General features: G+C 37.5%; 2 protein-coding genes across 2 annotated transcripts; both read right to left on the bottom strand.

Moving 5' to 3' along the window:
* Nucleotides 1–699: 699 nt before the first annotated feature.
* Nucleotides 700–7577, bottom strand: LOC105214218 (phospholipid-transporting ATPase ABCA1-like). Its single transcript, XM_011187511.3, has 11 exons — nt 7150–7577; nt 6476–7061; nt 6268–6411; nt 4949–6187; nt 3657–4501; nt 3217–3569; nt 2362–2697; nt 2167–2293; nt 1917–2111; nt 1131–1847; nt 700–1066 (listed from the first exon to the last, which is right to left on the bottom strand). Exons 1-11 carry the CDS (start codon nt 7476–7478, stop codon nt 880–882), a joined length of 5058 nt encoding a protein of 1685 aa, XP_011185813.2. The 5' UTR covers nt 7479–7577; the 3' UTR covers nt 700–879.
* A 532-nt stretch (nt 7578–8109) lies between these two features.
* Nucleotides 8110–14588, bottom strand: LOC105214171 (ATP-binding cassette sub-family A member 17-like). The gene is made up of 11 exons (XM_011187433.3): nt 14100–14588; nt 13317–13902; nt 13113–13256; nt 11821–13053; nt 10597–11444; nt 10171–10523; nt 9782–10117; nt 9599–9725; nt 9309–9503; nt 8524–9240; nt 8110–8454 (listed from the first exon to the last, which is right to left on the bottom strand). Exons 1-11 carry the CDS (start codon nt 14411–14413, stop codon nt 8271–8273), a joined length of 5037 nt encoding a protein of 1678 aa, XP_011185735.2. The 5' UTR covers nt 14414–14588; the 3' UTR covers nt 8110–8270.
* Between the last annotated feature and the right edge of the window lie 2971 nt (nt 14589–17559).

The raw sequence follows: 17559 nt of genomic DNA, 5'->3' as shown, positions 1-17559 counted from the left end.
AGAAACACGAGGCGGGGGTAAGCGTTGAAACACAATAACGCAAAAATGTAGCTTTCAACGGTTCTTCTTCGCTTTTATAACAGAGAGAGAGTGTGGGAGTATTTGCTGGTGTTGCTGTGCAATAATCCACGCTAATGTGTCTTGCATAATTTAAGAGCTTTTCGCACTTTCGTTAGCTGCGGCAAAAGCAACCGTGTTGACAGTGTGGCGCTGCTGCATAGAAACTCAATTTATGTGCGTTACAGAGATAAATGAGAGTGTTTAGTATGGGTTTTCATCGTGAATGGACATTAATCGACACATGGCTATATGACTTGGTAGTCAAAGGAGAGATATATGTGAAGGGCGTAATGCAAATATAAAACATTTTCTAGATTAAAAAATTATCGAAAAACGGGAGTGTGAAGAGCGAGATATGCTGATAGAGAGCCATACTTCTGCAATATATTTCAAGATAACCTTGGCCCTTATTAGTGTGACTTACGAGCTTCATAAAAGAGAAAAGGATCAAGAACTACCATATATCTTTCGATTACATTCCCGCTTTTGACATAGGTGTTCTCATAGACTTGATTTCTTGGTTTTAGAAAACGAAAGACTGTGCAATACTCAGAATTAGAGCGAGCAAAATAAATTCTTTTATACAGTGAATTTTATGGATTCTTATCTCATCTTTCATAAATAGTGTTACACTTAAAAGAAATTGACAGTTAATGAACACAACAAGGCTATATTTAAAGTAACAAACAATTACATACATATATGTTATCAGAACTTCATAGATTAATAGAACAAACAGAGAATTCAAAGAGAACTAAATAATTAACACGGAAGTGTGATTAAACACACAAGCATGTAACACAACTACGAAAGATGCCTTTAATACTTCTTCGATGCTTTAATAGCCTCCTCCGTTATTTGCTCGAAGATATAATTCATATTAAGGGTAGTAATCGAGAGACTCTCGATATTCAACTGGAATGAATTCAAGCGCAACGTCCTAAATATAATAGCCAATGTGGTGCTCTGATGAGGGATGACATATTGCATAACTGTACCCTCTTGCCTGAAAAACAATAAGATATTAATGGAAAAAATACATTCAAGTCAGGCTGTTCCGCACAACTTACACCAGCCTCGAATAGGGGAATGTTTTCTCCATAAAAGCCGTCAAGCGAAAGTACACCTTCAGCGTAACGCCGTGCGGTGTATGCACCTGTTTCTTCATACGCATCGAAACCGAATAACAACCGACTATCTCATTGGCGATTTGCTCAGGCGCGCCGATATGCAACAGCCGTCCCTCGTGCATGACCCCTATCTTCGTGCAAAGTATCTCGGTATACGAATTCATAACGGATGTAATCGCTATAGCTGTGCCGCGTTTACGCAAACCATCTATCAGCCGATAAAGTTGACGTCGGCCATGCGGATCCACGCTCCAACTAAAATTACCGATACACAAGAGTGCGGGTTTCTTTAAGATCGCTAAGGCATAGGAAATTCGCTCTCTTATACCCGAACTGCACTCGGTCAAACGCATGTGATAATGTGAGTGCAAACCGAAATGTTTGGTGAAATCTTCAAGTATATCATTGATTTCGTGTCGCGGATAGCCATATAATATACAAAATATTTTCAAAACCTGATAGCAAGTCATCTGCGGTTGTACGAAAGCAACCGTGGGCACATAACCGATATTTGCGAGTGCTTTCTTGCGTTCTTCCGTCATTTGTACGCTATTGATGCAGACACGTCCAAAGCTTGGCTTATACTGACCAGCGATGAGCCTTAGCAATGAATTCGTATAATTACAGTTAGTGCCGACGATGCCGAACTTTTCACCGCTGCGAGAGTAGGTGTGTAAGAGATTTAATTATTTCGTTTTATCTAATAGTATTATAATCCATACTCACGGTTTGATAGTGAAAGAGAGTCGGTCCACTAAAATTTTCCCCTTCCAAAAATAACCCAAATTCTCACATATAACAGTATAATAATAGCGCAAACGTGGACGCAATGTCTGCACATGTATGGCTTCGGCTGTAACGTTGTCCGCCTCTTCAGCGTCACTAGCGTGTCGTCGTTTGTATTCATCCAACGCACGTTCACTAGAAAACGATAACATTTTGAGCTTTAGAGAATTTCAACACTTGAGTCACTCACTAATTGTCAAATGGTATGTTGACCTGGAAACAACTTCGATACTCGTAAATAAATAAACCGAACCAACAGACAGCAATAATCACCCATAAGTAAAACAAATCATCATTCACCGATATTTTTGGTGGTTCTGCAGTGACAGATATTGTATTAGATTACATATTAATGAAACTCTACGACTATGTTGCCATAACGTACCACAACAGTCAGGAATCCTTTGGCAATGTCCCAAAACCACAGAAGCCGTTTTTATGTTGTCTATATTGCATACTTGATGTAGTATATTGTATTCGTATAAGTTCTCAATAGCTCGGCAAAATGAGTACAACGGAAATATACGTGGTAGCGGGTACAGTTTATCCGCATAAGGTTTAAAATCTCTGGAAAAAACGATGAAGAAAACGATGCCGATAGCATGTAGTGATGTCATTTTCAAATATGCGCCGAAACTGTTTTTGAAGAAGAGTGCGCTGAGCAGATAGTTTGTCATAACCACAGCAATACTCGCCAAAAATGTCATGCCGAAGCACCAGCCTGTAAAGTATTCGAAAATTATGATTTGATATATTACAAAAGCAATATTTAAATTAAAGAGATACTATAATATTCGAATAGACTATTGATTTAGCTTTTCTTAAATCAATAGTAACTCGAATTCGTCTTCAATTCTATAAAAAGAACTTGCTATTCGAAAAGTCTGCCCTAAACGACTTTAAGTTATTCTCAAATATGAAATGGACTATGCTGAGGTTTGTTACGTCATAAAAGAAACGAACTGTCAAATCTCCATTCTAATAGGAAGCGAGCGTTCGTGACGTCACTAACTAAAATAGTCGCCTGTCAAATACAGCCAGTCAGTCAGTCAGTCATAACGACGACGAAACTGTCCTAAACACTGTTTCTATAATTTTTAGAAGTCTTTCCATGGTGCCCTTAATATGATTTGAAATTAATAGGACAATGGAATATGGCATACTGTAGATTTCTTCTCGAAAATTATATATATTCAATGAATATGGTATGGTTTTTTATGAAATATGTCGTAACACTTACGAAAAACTATAGGTGGCGCATTTGCTGTCGGCAATATAGCCCATGACATGAAGGTGAAAATTGAAAAAAGAATGGCGAATCTGATGACATCAAATATAAATATAGATATCCAATAATTAATGCCACTCAAACCAGCCAAACGCTGCAAGCTTTCAAATCCAGACTCGCGTTCCGATACCAAATTAATGGATCTTACGGCTAACAAGTAACATATCAGAAGCGCCAAATGTAAAGCCACACGGCTGCCCATATTGAAATGCATTTGAGTTATCTCACGCAGGTTCACATTACCTTCGGTTGGCAGCAAATCTAATGAAACATTTATTTTAGCATTGGTCGTGTTTAGCACATCCCTGAAAAATGTGATTGAAATATTACGAAAAACTTTTCAATTGAAAAAAAAAAAAAATATTGAAAACATTAGCTAAACCTTGGCTTACCAAAGGTACACATTGTGTAGAATGTCTAGCAGAATCGGTGCGACACTCGGTATGTAACCATTAAACCAACCGACCACATGATTGCGCACTGACAAACCAAGAATCGTATGCACATTCAAATGAGTCTCTTGCTTTTCGCGTTCGAGCTTCAAAATATAATCATTGATGAATTCATGTTTAATATTCTTTATCTTGATATTACTATTGCGCCAATACATATATCGATTGTAGGTCTCAACAAACGATTGCATGCCACTCTCGGGCTGCTCGGGAACACTCAGCAGCGTTATACTGTCTTTGTAGTCATTAATATCGTTATCCATTTTCGGCACCACTCGCAAATGAGGAATCATAATGATGCCACAAAAGAACAAGCCAAATAATGGTAAAACTATGACGGCCAATACGAAATATGTACTTTGAATAATGAGCAGTTTGTAAAACACTGCACTCCACTGATTGAATAAACGCTCCACGACATTCGCATTATATTTTATCTTGGCGGACATGAAAAGTGCATCGTCATCAAAGTCAATGGCAACAATGCTCTGACCATTGAAAATTCTATAGTAACGTCGGCGATCATCGTAAGCGGGCAGTTCGGCGCCCAGCTTACAAAATAGCTCTTCAACTGGTGTCTCAATTATTGTTATATTTACAATCGCCAACTCCTCTTTAGCGTTTTCCAAAGCCTTGATAACCGTTTCGAGCACCTCAACGTTGGAGGATTCAATGTGATATGATAATTCCAGCACTAGATCACAGGATGCGACAATATCTGGTATGTATTTGCTCAAAAGTTGTGTAACTTTTTCTGACTTACATTCCTCAGACTTGGATATAAGCTATAGTTAATATGAAAAAGAATAATATTAGTGGATATTTAAAGAAGACTCAGAAAACTAACAACTGAAAATTAATTGCACAGATAGTTGTTTTATAAAGCGTATGGCAAGCTTATACTCTCCAAGAATCCAACTGAATAAAGATATCCAAAAACTTATGAGGGCTCATATTTGTCGAATAAGAAATAATATTCACTACATTTAAAAAGGAGAAGCTCAATAACAGCTAACAACACAAGCTGTTCCGCCAAGCCATAGGGTTTTGCCCAACCTAGAGGGTATGCTTAACCGGAGAAAGCTTCTGCCATAATCAAACCAAATAAAGGCGTCCAGAAAGTTATTTCTCAGCTACGAAAAAAGATTCACTTCATACAAAAAAAAGCAGCTAAAGAGACTACCAAAGTTTGGAGCACCAATAAACCGTTCATGCTTAGGCACCAAACTCACCAAATGACAGCCAAAGCAATACATGGTCTTCAGAAACTGCGCTGTTCCGGCACAACTCAAACGTCCTTGAGACAACATAATGATATTGTCAGCATGCACTTCCGGCTCCCGACTCAAGTTCGTCGAGACCATTATGACGCGTCCGAACTTCTCACGTTCCAATAATTTCCAAATAAGTTTATAATCACGCACATCCAATTTCAGCACAACATCGTCCAGCAGCACGACCCTACTACCACCGATGAGCGCACACGCGACAGCCAGTCTGGTTCTTTGACCACATGTTAGCTGTTCGGTGAGTGTATACTGTTCGTCTTCAAGCTCTAGCGCACTCAAGTACTTATTTACTTCTTTGTTCAGATCAATTGGATTTATACCCTTCAATCGGCCGAATAGCATCAGTTGATGTTTCACGTACAGATTACAAAAGAGCAGTGAATCGCTAAAACAGATGCCAATAAAATCGCGTGGACTGCCATATTCTTTACTCAGCGTATCGCCCTTAAAGTCAATTTTGCCCGATGTCGGTCGCTTAAAACCGGCTATAACTTCGAGTAAAGTAGTTTTGCCACTACCGTTATGACCCATCAACATAGTGATTTCATCCTCATACAAACTGAATGAAAGGTCCTCCAAAACAATTGAATAGCCGATTTGCACTGTGAGTGCCACCACATCAATCGCGGGTGCTTTGTAATTTGCTCTAACCTCAAAAATAATGGTTTTCGAAAAACGATTGCTGTCCGTGCTAAGACGAACACGTTCCGTTTTCCGGCTAAATGGTTTGGTTAGCTTAGTGAACGTGCGTCCAATAATCGGTGCGAATATGCCAACTAAAGCTTGAATTATGCTGGTGCCACACATTATCAAAGCATACGATCCAATGCTATAATGCTCCGATTGCCAACCGGTGCGAAAGAAATTGGACCAATTCAAACCATCGTCCGATTGTAGACGAAATAAGTGTTGCAATGCCAATGCGAACGCGGTATTGCCAAGTAAGGAGATGTAAGGATGTAACATTTCACTCAAGGGTGAGGTTTGATTACCAATGGCAAAGGGTGCATACAACATGATCCAGATAATGGGCGCGGCACAAATTGCCATATCCGAGTTGCGGAACACTTTAAATATCATATAGCAGTAACTCAGTGTATTTATATTAAAGGCGGTGAATAGCGCAAATAAGCAAGTAAATGAAGATCTATGGAAGACACCGAAGCCATGGTTCCAAGGAATCTGCAAAAAGTGTAATAAGAAAATTTGTTAATTGTTAAGCTTCTTCGTACTTATAATGATAAATATATATATGCGCATACCTTCAATATGATCAGCAACAAAATGGTGCCAATGGAAATCGAAATGAGTGAGAAGACGAACCAGCTGTAGAATTGTATGAAGTATGTCACATCGAAAATGGCCAACAGCGAATGCAATTGCGCCTCACGTTCATTGATTAGAATCTAAAATTTGTATTAACCATTAACCTCAGCACATATTTCAGTCAGCGATTCTTAGTACTATTACCCTCAGCAAATACAGCATTGTACAAATATACGCCACAGCCAACACCAACGATAAGCGTTGCTCCAAACCCTCGGAAAGTGGATCGTAATAATGTTCGGCTATTGGAAAACGTCGCAAAAATAATTCCTCCGTAAGTGATTTGTTGCAAGTTAAATTTATATAAGCTTCGGAGATAGTTTTCTGCAACATAATAAAGCCTTCTCCTATATACGGCACAAAACCCATGTGACGCTCGTGCTTCTTCACATTCGGAAATAAATATCTGGTGTCCCAAGTTTCGCCGATATATCCCTTATATAAACGCAATTCGCTGGGGAAAATTATTTGATATTCCAATCTATTCGGATATAGACCAATTTTATATATGGATTCCGATTCAATATTAAAGACATCTTCACGAAAGCAAATCCCGGCCAAATAGTATTCAGTTGTCATCTTCTCACGCAGTTCTGCACACGTTTTGAAACGAATATATTGATCAGGGTTTAAGGAAAGGTCGGTAGTCAACGCCATAATATTCACGATTGCCTCAAAATCTGGCGCATAAGCGATCATAATACGTGGTGCGTACACATTATATGAAGGACTTGAAAGAAAATACAAAAATGTATAATGCTTGAATTTCACTCGGAAGTGAATTACAGAACCTGCCTGATAGGAAGGTATTCACTTACGTGCCCAAAAATTTCTCAACTGCACTTTGACGTCCCGCAATGATGTCCAAGAGACGTCCCCAATTTTGCTCCAGATTTTCGATCTTAAACGGCATAGCGGTTATATGCTCAGCTGAGATATTAAAACGTAGTATGATCACGATGAGCGCACACAAACTCGGCATAAACAGCGCAAAAAGAAATTCCCAACGTGTATTCCAATGCATAAAACAATCCTTCCAGAACAGCCATTTGAAACGTAACCAATTGTAGTTCGTCGGCTGCAAGTCCTCTTCGGAGCGTCCGGTGCTCAGCGCCGAAGTTTCCGATGGAATTCTTTTCACCTGCATAATTCGTACGAATTAGAAAATGATTTCGCTACAGAAAGTGAAATGAAAGAAATTAAATTAAATTTTTTTTTTCAAATGACAGAAGAAACTTTAAAGAATAATTTTTTTTTTTACTTTCACAAATGACACAAGTCACAAGTGTGCACAGTGGTGGAAAACAGTTTTTTATGGTGCTTATATGCATGACGTTATGTAGTTTCATATTTCATCGTTTGCGGCACGACATGAACCCATGCATAGTCAACTAATGTTGTGAGAAACTTTGGTTTGGATTATGGTAAGAGATTAGTCTCATAATGATAGCTCAAATCGTTTCCCTCGACTAATCGACATTATTAAAATATGAGGGATACTGGAACTCCGAATACATGGTGTTCAAGACGATCGACATACCGTTACGGAAAACGAAGCCTGTTTTCCTCCACAAGATCATAGGAGAGTAATCTAAGAGATTTGTGAACTCTACAGCCAAAAAAATAGTCTTACAGTTTAAGCTCTTTTAGACACTCTTCGTTAAAAGTACAAAAACGAGCAGACTCTTTCGAAAATTCACGAGTAAATGTTCCATGCCTAAGAACCCTTTTTCAGAAACTGTGAACTAAAAACTCGCCCAAAAGCGATCTCTAATGCCAAGAAAACACTTTTTAAACTGAAAACGGAAATTATATTTGCTATTCATTGCATAAAAAGTTCATTGAAGCACAATTCATTAGAATAAAAGTAAAGCGAGAAAAACAAGTCACAAATATTAAATGCAATGTATAGCTAATATATGTAGCAACAATTTTAGGATTATGCGCTCTTAGATTTTCGCGATTCCTCCTCAATTATTTCGAATATATAATTCATATTGATTCTGGTGACTGTAAGACAATCGATATTCAGCTGAAATGAGTTGACTCGCAAAGTCTTAAATAAAGTGCCCAATTTGGTGCTCTGATAGGGTATATAGAACTTCATAATCGTGCCTTCTTGACTGAAATTATGCAAATTAATATTTTTTATACATAAATAAGATGAACATAAATATGTCTTCGGCACGTACATCAATTTGGAGGTGGGAAATGTTTTCTCCATAAAAGCCGTTAAGCGGAAGTACACCTTCGATGTAACGCCCTGCGGTGTTTGTATAGTTTTCTTCATACGCATCGAAATGGAGTAACCGGCAGCTAAATCCGTTGCTATTTTTTCTGGTTGGCCAATATGTAGAAAGCGTCCCTCATGCATGACCGCTATCTTCGTACAAAGTATCTCGGTATATGAGTTCATAACGGATGTAATGGCTATAGCGGTGCCACGTTTACGCAAGCCATCGATCAATCGATACAACTGACGTCTGCCATGCGGATCGACGCTCCAACTAAAATTACCGATACACATGAGCGAGGGTTTCTTTAAGATTGCTATGGAATAGGAGATTCGCTCCTTTATACCCGAGCTACATTTGGACAGACGTGTATGAAAGTGTGAGCCCAGACCGAAATGATTGGAGAAATCATCGACGATAGCATTGATTTGGTGCCGTGGATAACCGTATAGCAAACAAAACATTCTCAAAACCTGACGGCAAGTCATCTGCGGCTGTACGCAACTAATGGTGGGCACATAACCGATATTAGCGAGTGCTTTCTTGCGTTCTTCCGTCATTTGTACGCTATTGATGCAGACACGTCCAAAACTGGGCGTATCCTGACCAGCGATGAGTCTTAACAATGCATTCGTATAATTACAGTTGGTGCCGATGATGCCAAACTTTTCGCCGCTGAGAGTGTATGTGAGAAAGAGATTGAATTATTTTGTTTCATTCAATACCATTATAATCCCACTCACGGTTTTATAGTGAAAGATAGACGATCCACCAAAATTTCTGCCTTCCGAAATAAACCTAGATTTTCACAAATTACGGTATAATAGTGACGCATACGCGGTTTCAATGACTGCACTTGTATATCTTCGGCTGTGACACTGTCCACCTCGTGAGAGTCAGTAGCGTGTCGTCGTTTGTATTCCTCCAACGCACGATCGCTTCAAAGAGTGCATATTTTTTGTAATTTTAATTGCAACAACAAACCAACGTGTTGTATTTGTAATTCCTTATTAATAAACTATAAAGTACTTACTAATTGTCAAATGGTATGACATGTTTAAAGAAATCGCGGTATTCGTAAATTACTATGCCGAGCGCACCCACACCGATAATTGCCCATAAGTATAGCATATCCTCCTTGACCGAAAGTATAGGTAATACTACATTTGAAGAAGTCACGCATTACAATACAGTTAGTATACCACAATTTACTCACCACAGCAATTAGGTGCCAGTTGACAATGCTCGAAAGACATGGATACAAATTTGATATCCTCATCTTTGCACAATTGTATCTGAAGATTATAATCGTATAGATCCTCAATGCCTCTGCAGAATGAATACAATGGAAATAGGCGTGGTATGAACATTATAGTGTGGATATAGTTTTTGAAACTTCTGGAAAATAATACATAGAAGATTGCGCCGAGTGCTTGAAATGCCGAAACTTTCAAGTATGCGCCATAGCTACTCTTGAAGAAGAAAGAGCTGAGTAAATAGTTAGTCGTAGTTAAGGCAGCGCTCGTCGATAGTAGTAAGTAAAAGGCCGAGCCTGTAAAGTATTTTTGACAATTATTTACACGAGATAAACCCAGAAATGCTTACGTAAGACATCCGGCGTTATATAATCCGAGGTTAATATCAACCACGTCAAGATAGTGAAGCCTGCTATAACCATAAATGATTTGAATAAGTCAAAGAAGAACAGGCTCATCCAAAAATTGAAACCATTCAATCCGGCCAAACGCAGCAGCGCCTCAAAACCACTTGTGCGTTCCGAGACCAAATGAATTATGCTTGCGGCCAACAGATAGCATATGATAAACGATAACTGCAAAGCCATTATGCTGCCCATATTGAATGTCATATTGGATATTTCTCGAATATCAATGTCATTCTCTATGGGTAACAACTCGAGCGTAACGTTGATCTTGGCATTAGTCGTATTCAGTAGACGCCTGCAAAAGAAGAAGCACAAATACAATGCACTGAACGCTTGGACTTGTGCTAGAGCGTATTGCTGCTGGTTACCAGAGAAAAGCATTGTGTATCAGGTTCAAAACGAGCGGTGGCACACCCGGCAAATAGCCATTGAACCAGCCCACCACTTGACGTGGTATAGACAATCCGAGTATTAGCTTTTCATCCAAATAATTATAGGTTTGTTGTCGCTGTTTCGCCAATATATATTCGGTTATGAGTTGATTTTTGAGGTATATGACTTTAACATTACTATTCCGCCAATACATATACTTGTAGAATGTGTCGGCAAATGCAACCATCTCCTCATTGGATTTATGTGGATAGTTAATTACTGTTATGACATCTTTGTAATCGGTAATATCAGAACCTCTAGCTGGCAGAAGCTCCACGACCGGCACTATACCAATTATACACAGTATGATGCTAAACAATGGCATAATCAAGAACATCGGTAAGTACTTTATATATGCCTTTTGTACAAGCGTAAACTTATAGAACATTGCTTTCCAGTGATTAATGAAACGTTGCACTGTACCCAGATTGTGACCCATTTGCGTATTCATAAATAAGATGTCGTCGCTTGTATCATCAGTTATACTCAGACCATTGAAGATTCTCAAGTAACGTTTGCGATCATTATAGGCGGGTCGCTCAGCGCCTAATTTACAAAAGAGTTCTTCAATACGCGCTTCAATTATCGTTATATTTATAATGCCCAGCTTATCTTTATCCATTTCCAGTGCATTGAGTATGGACTCGAGTATTTCCACATTGGTGGATTCAATGTGATACGACAATTCCAATATCAGATCACAGGCTACTATAATATCTGGTATGAAATTGCTTAGTAGCTCTGTTATAGCTTCAGACTTACAGGTCTCCGATTTCGATATGAGCTATACACAATAAAGAAAGAGGTGTTAGAATAGCTTAAGTGAATTGATGCAAAAGTGAATTGTGGTTATTTTCAATATAATTATAGTAGTTGTCGTTATAGTTTTAAAAAAAGAGTCCTCAAATACTAAGGAGAATTGCTAACGAGTTAGAAGTCCTCTCGGTTTTCTAAAAATCAGCGTATGTGTCGATTACGCGGTCTCGACTATCATAAGAGGAGCATATTAGCTGTTGTTTATCAGTTTGGTATAGTCAAAAGTTGGGCGTTAAAGCATAAAGAAATCGGTATAGTACAATGTAGGTATTGTAAGGGTCGCTAGGTCGTAGATTTCATAGTTCAAATTATTATTAGAATCTACACTCAAAAGAGTATCTTACCAAATGACAGCCAAAGCAATACATGGACTTCAGAAACTGCGCAGTGCCGGCACATTTCAAGCGTCCTTGTGCGATCATAATAATATTATCGGCATGCAGTTCCGGTTCACGACTCAAGTTCGTCGATACGACTACGACGCGTCCGAACTTCTCACGTTCCAATAACTTCCAAATAAGTTTATAATCGCGCACATCCAATTTGAGCACAATGTCGTCCAGCAGCACGAACTTACTGCCACCGATGAGCGCACACGCAACCGCCAACTTTGTTCTTTGGCCACACGTTAGACGTTCGGTGAGCGTGTAGCGATGTTTATCAAGCTCTAATGCGTCTAAATATTTATTTGTCTCTTTTTTGACATCGTTCGAATTGAGACCCTTCAAACGGCCAAATAACAAGAGTTGATGTACAACATACAAATTACGAAAGAGCAGCGTATCGGTGAAGCAGACACCAACAAAATCGCGCGCGTTTCCAATATCTCCAGTCAAAGTGCCTTCTTTAATGACTATTTTACCCGAAGTGGGCCGCTTAAGGCCGGCCATAACTTTAAGTAATGTCGTTTTGCCGCTACCGTTATGACCCATCAACATCGTGATTTCGTCCTCATACAACCGAAACGAAACTTCATCCAGCACAAATTTACCACCCGTCTGCACAGTTAGACCCAATACTTCGACAGCTGGTGGTTTGAAATTCGCACGAACCTCTAAAATTATGGTTTTCGAATAACGATTATTTTCCGAACTAATACGAACGCGCTCCTTCTTACGCGGATTAAGTTCTGCCGTCAATTTGAGGAACGTGCGCCCAATAACCGGTGCACATATACCAATCAATGATTGGATTATGCTTGTGGCGCAAATTAGTAGACCATAGCTGCCGACACTATAGTGCGGATTGGACCAATGTGATCTAAAGAAATTACTCCAACTCAGGCCTTCATGGTATTGCAGTTGAAATATATGCTGTAATGCCAGCGCAAGTGCCGTATTTCCGAACAAACAAACATACGAATGATAATGTGGGAATAAATCGATTCCGATGGAGAATGGTAAATACAGGACGATCCAGAAAATGGGCGCTGCGCAAATGGCCATATCACGATTGTGTATTACTCTCGATATCATATAGCAGTAGCTCAGCGTATTTATATTGTAGGCGGTGAAGAGTGCGAATAAGCATGTGGTAGAAGATCTGTTGAATACACCGAAGCCGCTGTTCCAAGGAATCTGAAACGAAATAATAAACAAAGTGTATTTGTAATGCGTTCGTTCGCTGCTGCTCTTACCTTTAATATGAGTATCATGATCACGGAACCAATGGATAATGAAATCAGTGAGAATGTAAACCAGCTGTAGAACTGCAGGAAATAAGTCACATCCAGAGTGGCGAGCAAATCATTTAAACCGATATCTTGCTCAATTACCAAAATCTGAAATATTATAGAACATATTGAACTACATGTGTAGTTACATAATTGAAAATTACTCACTCTTAGCAGATACAATATGGTGGTTATATACGCCATAGACACCAATAACGAGTAACGCATCTCCAACATCTCCGATAGTGGATCATAATAACGTTCGGCACTGGGAAATCGACGTAATACAATCGCGTCTTTCAGTGAGTCGTTACAAGTTAAATTTATATACGCCTCAGAGATAGTCTTTTGTATCATGATGAAGCCTTCGGATATATAATGAATGGGTGCACCTTTACGTTCCTGTTGTCCTAAATTCGGAAATAAATATCTGGTGTCCCAAGTTTCGCCAATATATTCTTCATATAAACGCAATTCGCTGGGGAAGATAATGCTATAATCCAAACGATTCGGATATATACCGATTTTGTATATGGATTCAGATTCCACATTAAAGACAGCCTCATTGAAACAAACGCCAGCAAAGTAGTGTTCCGTCTTCATTTTTTCGCGGAGTTCAGCGCATGTTTCAAAAGTGATAAATTCATCATTTAACTCGAAATTGTGAAATGTGAGGTCCATAATATTGTTAATTGCTTGCAAATTGGGCGCATAGGCCATGACAACTTGTGGTACATATGGACTATGTGGTGAACTGGAGAGGAAGTTATTCAAAATGTATATACAATTTTTATATAATTATTATATAAAACAAAAAAAAAACCAAATTATATTTATAAAATTATAAGATTACATTTATTATAAAAAAAACGCATAAATATCCAAGAAATTTTCTTAAGCGATTTACAGCAAAAGTTTTCGTTAAATTGTTCTGTGTTTTACGCCACTTACCTGTCATAATTTTCTTTAAGAATAGCATTACGATCTCTAACTTCTTCAAGTATGTGCTTCCACGCTGCCTGAATATTCGTATCTATATACGTCTGCGTTGTGAGCTGCTGGGCGGGTATGTTAATGCGCAATATGACCGCGATAAGACTGCAGATGCTGGGCATAAGTACGGCGAATAGAAATTCCCAACGCGTATTCCAATGCATGCAGCAATTTTTCCAAAACATCCATTTGAAACGTAGCCAATGGTAATTGGATGGCAATGAATCTTCCTCGGAGTGTTCACTGCTGAGCGGAGAATTATCGGAAATCATCTCTATACAATATCTGATATGTATGCCTTTTAATGCTGCCTTTACCGAACTGACTATAATTCGTGCGCACGAATATGTTTCTGTGAAAATTATTGACAATTGACGGCAGCTAACTGTATCCAGAATTGTGTAATGTTGTAAGTGAAGTGAAGAATGTTTGTAAAGTGTTGGAAAATAGTTGATAATAAAAATTTCAAATGATTTTCATGTGTAGGTGAAAGAATTTCGATTAGAGTAGCGAAAAACGTAATAAAAACTATTCAAACTCAAAATTAAAATTCCATATCACAGCATATTATATATTGTAATGGAAATGCTACAAGTAATCTTCGGTTTCAGATATATTCAATACAGTGAGCTTGAATTTCGATTTTTGGTGGAAAAAACCGATTTTGGATTTTTTCGTTTGATCCATACTATTTGGTTTGGAAATATGTCTTGGCTAAGCTGAGACTGGTATAAAATTAAATTGTAGTTTTAAAAGTTTTGAAAATATATTCGACATACGTTCATCGGTTCAACAGCATTACGGAAAAATTTTCCGTGCTTAGCCTTGACTGGTATAAAACTAAATGGTAGTTGTAAAAAGTCTGAAAATATATAGTACATACGTTTGACTGTTCAACAGCATTGCGGAAAATGTTTTGAAGCTAAGCCCACACTGGTATAAACCGGTATAAAACTAAATAGTGGTTGTAAAAAGTCTGAAAATATATAACATTCACGTTCAACGGCTCAACTGCATTGGGGATACATTTTCCGTGCTTAGCCTTGACTCATAAATGCTCAGTACATATTTTCGATTATTCTACAGTAATATTTTCAAGCTAAGCACTCACTGGTATAAACTGGTATAAAATTAATTGGAAGCTTAAAAAGGTTCATAAATATTCAGTACGCATTTTTGATTGTTCTACATTATTGGGAAAATATATTCAAGCTAAGCTCACCCTGGTATAAACTGGTATACAATTAAATAATAGTTTTAAAAAGTCTGAAAATATACTTCTCAAACATTCGATTGTTCTACAGCATTGCGGAAATATTTCTTCGCTAAACCCTGACTGGTATAAACTGGTATACAATTAAGTGGAAGCTTAAAAACAATCATAAATATTCAGTACGTATTTTCGATTATTCAACATTATTGGGAAAATATTTTCAAGCCAAGCCCACACTAAAATTAAATGAAAGCTCTGAAATTTTCAAAAATACTTAAAAGATATGTATATGTATTACCTCCTATATCTTTATATTTATTAAAAAAATCGTCACTTTTATCTAAACGGTATTTGGTACCAAAATCAGCCTAAAATAGCTCAAGTTATGAAAACGACAAATAGCCCACTCTGCCTCAGTTAATATTTCAACATAATAATATCATTGAAGTTAATTGAGACCACATAACGATTAAAAAAGTTCATAAAATAAATTATGCTCACAAAATTTTGCTTCAGAATTTCGTCTGCTATCACAAATAATATCTTTTATAATAAAATAAATCTATAAAGTTTGCGCCAACATTTTATCAGCTCTAGCACCATGTTCATCATGCGCATATCGTGTTAATACTTGAACTTTTGCGTCGCACAGTCATTATGTTAGTTAGTTAGAGTTTATTGTTGTACGCATTGTTGTACACCTTTTCACATTTTCTTTTTTGTTGTAATGCTCGTGCAACGCTTTCACTACGTCAAAGTTGGACCAAACAGCCAAATTGTTGAAGTTATTGTCATTGGCTTTGTGGTGGCGCTGTTGGTCCAGCGCGTTCCTTGACTCGCCTAAATTGCGTACATAACCTTACTTACAGTATAATGCAGCGAGTTTAAATTGTATGAAGACAGAGATATACATATTTTACCGAAATAACTTATCATTTTTGACACTGAAATTTGCAAACAAAACATTTCAACATTCGCCGGCAAAATATCCTGTAGCTACACTTCTGTACTATCTCCTCATCCTCAAACATGTAGTTGTCCGTATATAACGGGAATTTGCTTATTCATAAATAAAGCGACGTGTTTCGTACTTGAGTAATTGCACGCGCAAAAGTTGCGAAAGTTAAATTATGAAAGTTTTGCAGTCGCGCAGCAGATTTTATGCGACACATCGTTATTTCGTAACGAAAACCGAAACTAAAATGCAACAATTTACATTTAGAAATGACAGCGCTGCATTTACGCAGTTAATCACAATTGTTGTAAGTTGAAATTTCAGCTGAAGTGTAATCTTACAAATTTGATTTTATGAAAACCACGACTTTATTATTGTTTTTGGAAAATTTAACTTCTAAAATTTTACTCATAATTGTTTTGTTTTCGTTTCTAATAATGTTACCCTATTTTTCATTTACTTTTTATAGGCCTTAGTCTAATTCGATTGCTGTCATGGTTTCTGTTTTTGATCTCAAGACTCTTCGAAACTGATATTCTGTTTATCGTTCCTGAAATAATATATCATAGAAGCTTTTTTAACCCTGGAAAGTCATGCCTCGTCGTTTCGACGATGCGAGTGTTTATTTTGTACAAAAGCCGAATGAATCAGGGCTGTAAAATTTTATTTATTTAATAAAAGATTTAAGAAAAACTGTTTTATATTGTTTTATTTAGAAGATATATAAACCAGGTAATGTGAATATATTGATTTTAGTAGGTTTTGATAGGTAGGATAATACATTAAGGACTTTGAGTAATGCCGTCGTCGAATCGACGAGGGATGACTTCTACTTTTTAAAAATAGCGATGACCTTCCAGGGTTAAATAAATTTTAAGGGTTTTCTAATGGTTACCTTCACGTATTATAGATCTTATGGGGTTAGGGGTAGTCAGGATTTTCAAAAAATCAATCTCTGAAAATTTGAAGTTGTTCCGATAATAACTTTTCGAGTTATTCGACAAATAACAAAGATTGCTCGGGCGCTCCAAAACGCTCGTGTGAAACTTTAAATGTGTTTTTCTCAAAACTATGTTTTTTAAATTGGTGGCAACTGTAACACGATAACCGATCAGTAGATTATAATGAAATTCATACAGCTTTTAGAATACATAATAATCATCAGGCCTGATCGAAGGATTTTTTTTTTTCAAAAATTTCGATTTTTTAAGACCAATTAACTGTTGATATTTTGCTGAAAATCTAGAAAA

The sequence above is a fragment of the Zeugodacus cucurbitae genome, chromosome 3 (genome assembly GCF_028554725.1).
Source record: "Zeugodacus cucurbitae isolate PBARC_wt_2022May chromosome 3, idZeuCucr1.2, whole genome shotgun sequence".
NCBI lineage: Eukaryota > Metazoa > Arthropoda > Insecta > Diptera > Tephritidae > Zeugodacus > Zeugodacus cucurbitae.
This window is presented reverse-complemented; position numbering and strand designations above follow the sequence as displayed.

Bases quoted from the DNA above. Each gene is read 5' to 3' on its own strand.
- LOC105214171 (XM_011187433.3), bottom strand. From the start codon at position 14,413: ATGATTTCCGATAATTCTCCGCTCAGCAGTGAACACTCCGAGGAAGAT. The intron at 13,257-13,316 runs GTGAGTAATTTT...ATAATATTTCAG, and splicing joins CCATATTGTATCTGCTAAGA to ATTTTGGTAATTGAGCAAGA. The intron at 10,524-10,596 runs GTAACCAGCAGC...CTTCTTTTGCAG, and splicing joins ATACACAATGCTTTTCTCTG to GCGTCTACTGAATACGACTA.
- LOC105214218 (XM_011187511.3), bottom strand. From the start codon at position 7,478: ATGCAGGTGAAAAGAATTCCATCGGAAACTTCGGCGCTGAGCACCGGA. The intron at 7,062-7,149 runs GTAAGTGAATAC...TTTTCTTTCAAG, and splicing joins GTTGAGAAATTTTTGGGCAC to TCCTTCATATAATGTGTACG. The intron at 1,067-1,130 runs GTAAGTTGTGCG...ATTGTTTTTCAG, and splicing joins TTCCCCTATTCGAGGCTGGT to GCAAGAGGGTACAGTTATGC.